Genomic DNA, 4,853 nt, shown 5'->3' on the forward strand with positions numbered 1-4,853 from the left:
ATAACCTCTGCAAATATGAACCCAGGTAATAGGTTTGTGTTACAAGCAGAGAATTTCCTTACCACCAGAGACTCTCACAGGGCTCATTGCATTGCGTAGCAGAAACCACAACTGCTTTACAATCTGCAGGCTCAGTCATGCCTTCCAGCTTCGTCTCGGGGGGTGGGGGGCCATTCTTAGAATTTCTACAATTTCATTTCTCTTTTTGTTTCATTAAGTAATACTGACAGGGTGTAGCAACACTGTACAGCTGTGCTTGGCACAATGGTTCCTCTTGGGTTGTTTGTTTTTTAAAAGAATCATTCATGACAATTGCTACTTTGTGCCTATTTAAACCTCTCATTTTCAATTAACATTTTCCAAGCAGTTCAGGTCACCCCTGCCATGGCCAAGCTCTTAGGAACACATCTGACACAACTTGATCTGGCAGACCAGACTGTAATTTTGTGCTGTGAGCAAATAAATCAATAAACTGATAGCCTTTCTGTGAGGGACAGAACTCAAATATCAGCAAGAGGAGGCACAAAGGAAGCACAGAGTGCAGAGATAAAAGAGGCTGGAAAGTCTTCTGCAGCTCTGATGTCTTCTGCCACCAGCTCTTCCTTTTTGCATAGCAGTTCCTTTTTTTTCACCTACCTGCTGTATGTTTTTTGACTGGCTTTCCTTTCCTTCCCCTACTCATTCCTGAGATTTATCTTTAGATTTAAAGTGTGACTAGTTCCCAAGGTCTCCTGCAGCAATCGCCATCATTGCTTATTCTCACTCTGCAGGCACTCCCCCGCCTTTGGGTGGATGACAAACAGCAGGAGCATGGCTGATGCATCGAGCGTGACTTTCATATTTGCAGTAACCCATGCTGTAGGAAGCTTGGCTGGTTTCTTCCCTTGCCCTCTGTCTAACACAACAAGAAGAAAGAAGTACCAAAGAAGAGAGGAAGCAGGACACTATCCTTGTCTTCCCTCTCTGGCTTTTGGCTCCAACATCTCTGCTTAGGCTGAGCTCAGCCATGCCTCTGGGCTGGTCCCAGAGAGGGATAGAGTGGCTGGGGTAAGCACAGCCTCCTGGAAAGCAGGGAGGATGGGCAGTGTGGGCTGCCTGGGAACCAGTTGTCACTGGAACAGCCAGTTCACATCAACCAGATTAAGCTGCTTCTAGCTCAGCCCTGCACCTAAAGTCACAATATTCCTATCTCTTCCAGCAGGAGTACATGTGGATTTACATCAGCATAGGGTGTATAGAATGTGTTTTATGGTTTATTTTTGACACAAAAATAAGTGCACCAAATGTATACTAGAGCCACTGCACACAAATCCATCTTCAGCAGTATCTCCTCCCCATCATGAATAAAGGACTTTATTTTTATGCTAAAGGATTCCTACAGAATCTTCCCCATAATACATGACACATTTCTAGCAATTTGGTATGGTAGGATTTAGTCTTTGCTACCTTCACTATCAATACAAAACCAGTTCCCTTTCAAACATTTTTTCCACAGCTCATTTATTTTACTAGCATTGTGCAACACTGGTGTGATTTTTTTCCTAGGGACAAAGAACTATTATAAAATAAGCATGCACCAGGAGTACCTTGGGTTTGATGTTTTCATGGTCAGGAGGCAGGGAAAAAGACTGTGGTGAAGTCAGCTCTCTGGGTCTTGATGGCAGTGTGCCTGGTGACTTGTCTGAGACAGGAGATCTGCACTTTAACACTGGTGAGGTGGCAGATTGCTCAGGTCTTGGAGAGGAGGAATTAGACCTATAATCTGTGTACATCAATGAAGATTTAAGCTGCAGTGGATGGGAATTAATATTACCAGTTTGTGGAACCGGTGGAGTAGAATGAGGCCGTGAGAGGGACCACTGCTTTGAGGCACTTGAAGGGGTAGGAGAAGCACTACTCATTTCCTGAACAGATGTTTGGGATGAATCTGATTTAGATCTAGAAGCTGAATGCAAAAGAGTTAGGGAGGGAGATGAGTGTTTTTCTAAGGTGGGGGAGAATATACCACCAGGACTGGTAGAAGAAAGCAAAGGATATGACTGGCAGGTAAAGATGGGTGAGTAAGTATGTACTCTCTGAGACTTACGCGGTGCCCGGGACAGAAAGGCCGTGTACTGCAGCCCTTCTAGGGAAGGAGAGGTAGGGTGTGCAAGGGAAGAGGGTGCTGGAGCACAAGGAGGAGGTAGCATAGACTGCAAACATGGAGAGGCAGCTAATTTTCTGTGGGAGGCAACAGGGGATGACAGAGAACTTTGATAGTCTGGAGAAAGCGTTCTGACTGGAAGGTGCTTTTTAGGAGAAGGAGACCTCACCCGAGGGATGGGATGAGGCTTGGGGGGTAAAGGCAGATGTTGAGCCCATCCTGAAAGCCAATATTCCTCTCTGCTGGGAGAATCTGGCCTTATAGGAGGGCTTGAAACAGATTTCTTGGGTGTTGGAGGCGTTGTTTTGGACTTCTGATCTATTGCAAGTGTTGAGGAATCAAGGGAAGTGGGAGAAAATGTGGGACAAGAAACAGGAGAAAGCAGTCTCCACTGAGAAGAGCCTGATCTCAAAATAGCAGTTAAGAGGGTCAGTCTGGTTGGCAGAGGGGATCTGGCTCCTGACTTTGCTAAATTTCCCCTAGATGACATCTGTGTGCAAGGCTCATTTATACTACATATGGTTGAAGAGGAGCCATAAAGAGAGGGTGGAGACAAAGGTTTAGGGCTAGGAGATAATGAATGTGTTATTATATGTACAGGGACAGGAGATAAAGCATTCAATCTTTTGGAAGAACTGGGGGATAAAGACTGAGCTGAAGATCCTTGAATTTCAGCTGAACATGGAGGATTGGGGGAAAGACTTGGTCTCTTTGATGGAACAGAGGATGTGGTGAAGTCTCCCATTTTGCAAACACAGACAGGGGTACAGAGACTCATAGTTTGCAGGTTATCATATAATCGAGGAGTGGAGTAACAACTGTTTGATGCAGAAGAGGATATTTTAGACACGGAGGAAGGTGAACTATGGGAAGCAGACTGAAAGTAGAGTGATGAATCTTGCTTAGAAATCCCAGTTGCCGATTGCCTGTTGTTACGGGAGTCTTCCAGCGAAGAGACTTGATTCAGGTTAACCATGGCACCACACACTACTTTCTGATTAGTTGGAGAAATTAAGTGGAGAGCAGGTGGTTTAGAGGAAAGATGATCAGAGATGGAAAGAGTAGAAATTAACTGGAGAAAAAAGAAAAACAAATGTTAATATAGGTGGAACTTGTGGAACTGTTATGCATCCCTCATTTCAGTCTTGTGGTCATGCATATAGTGTTTTCATTAGTACTGCACTGTGGGTTAAATGTACAGGGCTGTCTTAAAACTGGGGATTCAGCCTGATGGATAATGTTCTCAGGGGAAGTGACTGAGTGCGGACAAGTTGTGTGTTACTGTATTTTTATGAGACCTCAGTTTTGGTGACTTAACCAAGGTTTAAGGCTACTGTATTTTTCATTTTAAGTAAACCTCAAGACAGTTGTGCCAACAGCATCCAGAACCGTGTGATCCCATTCACATTGTATACACCATGGAAAGTGAGAAAACCGCAATATTGTCCCATCTCACTTTATAAGTTTGGTGGAAAGTAGCCTTTCTGTAAATGACATTCAAGTCAAGCACTCTTTTTCTTATTCAGTAAACAACACCTTCAGCAGCAGTGTGATATCAGAACAAGAAATTTGCTCAGAACTACTTAAATCAGACATCCAGTTTGTTTTTCACTTTTCTTGTCATTCACAGAGCAGTGTGTTTGACAGTTTGCAGGCATATAAGAGTCCTTATCCCCTTCTCCACAGTCTTACAATACACTAATAAAACAGTAATGAGCGCTTTCATGAGTGTCTTTTTTCTTAGGTCTATTCTAATTAGGATTTGTCAGAAGTAATTAGAGCACACAAGTATATTATCAACCATTTCTACAGTTTCATGCTTTCAAAGAAAGAAATTCTCTCAAAATCTTCCAAGTTATTATAATGCTGAAATTAAAAACTGATGTATATATAATATGAATAAAATATATCAGTATGAAATAGTGAGCTAAGTCAACTGTAAAACCAAAAAGCTACAGATTATCACCTAACTTTTGATTGAGCAGTTTGAAAGAAGGGAAATTGACTCTAATCCCTGCAAACTTTATAAATACAAGAACACCTATTTATCTATTTATCACCTATTTATATTTATCTATTCTCTGACACCCTGAAAAGATAATGCAATTCTATAAAAGACAATTGTAACACCAGTTTCTACATACACAACTTGCACATGGCTTTGTCTCAGCTTATGAATTCAATTTTTTCTCCATAAGAAAGAGGAATTATTTATATGATATAGTATTGATACAGCACAAAAATAAGTGCAAAACATATAATTTTCAAGTGAAAGCATGTGCTGGAAGAAGCTGTAACAGGACAGCAAGACTTAAAGGCTTTAAAAGTCTACATTTTAACTAAAATGCTAAATATGGGCTAAATATGCACAGCAGAACCCTATTATCCCACATAACTTAAAACAAGTGAGCTCTTCCTCCTAAACAATACCAAATAAATAGCAAGCCTTGTAAACGGAATATACTTTCTGTATAAGATAACTTCAGAAAAGCCAAGGCGATACCTTGATTTACAGAACAGCAACCATCAGAATGCCTTTGCAGCCACACTAACTTCCCCTTTTTTTATATATGTGTGTTAAGGTGTCCCATTTCAACGTGGAAAGCCAATCGATGTATATAGTGCAAATAGCAGAATATAAAAATGAATGCCTACGATACCATTGTACTTTTATTCTATTGGGTTAAGAAATTATGGCTCTCATTGGAAA

At 41.4% G+C, this 4,853-nt stretch overlaps 1 protein-coding gene across 1 annotated transcript in view; it reads right to left on the minus strand.

The window, feature by feature from the left end:
* The window catches only part of LOC104544934 (flocculation protein FLO11-like), a 27,593-nt gene extending 24,474 nt beyond the window's left edge, over nucleotides 1-3,119 (minus strand). The window contains exon 1 of the mRNA XM_010189940.1: nucleotides 1,587-3,119. Within this exon, the coding sequence (XP_010188242.1) occupies nucleotides 1,587-3,119 (1,533 nt within the window). The remainder of the gene's footprint in view (nucleotides 1-1,586) is intronic.
* Between the last annotated feature and the right edge of the window lie 1,734 nt (nucleotides 3,120-4,853).

Source organism: Mesitornis unicolor, unplaced genomic scaffold (assembly GCF_000695765.1).
Source record: "Mesitornis unicolor isolate BGI_N332 unplaced genomic scaffold, ASM69576v1 scaffold4098, whole genome shotgun sequence".
NCBI lineage: Eukaryota > Metazoa > Chordata > Aves > Mesitornithiformes > Mesitornithidae > Mesitornis > Mesitornis unicolor.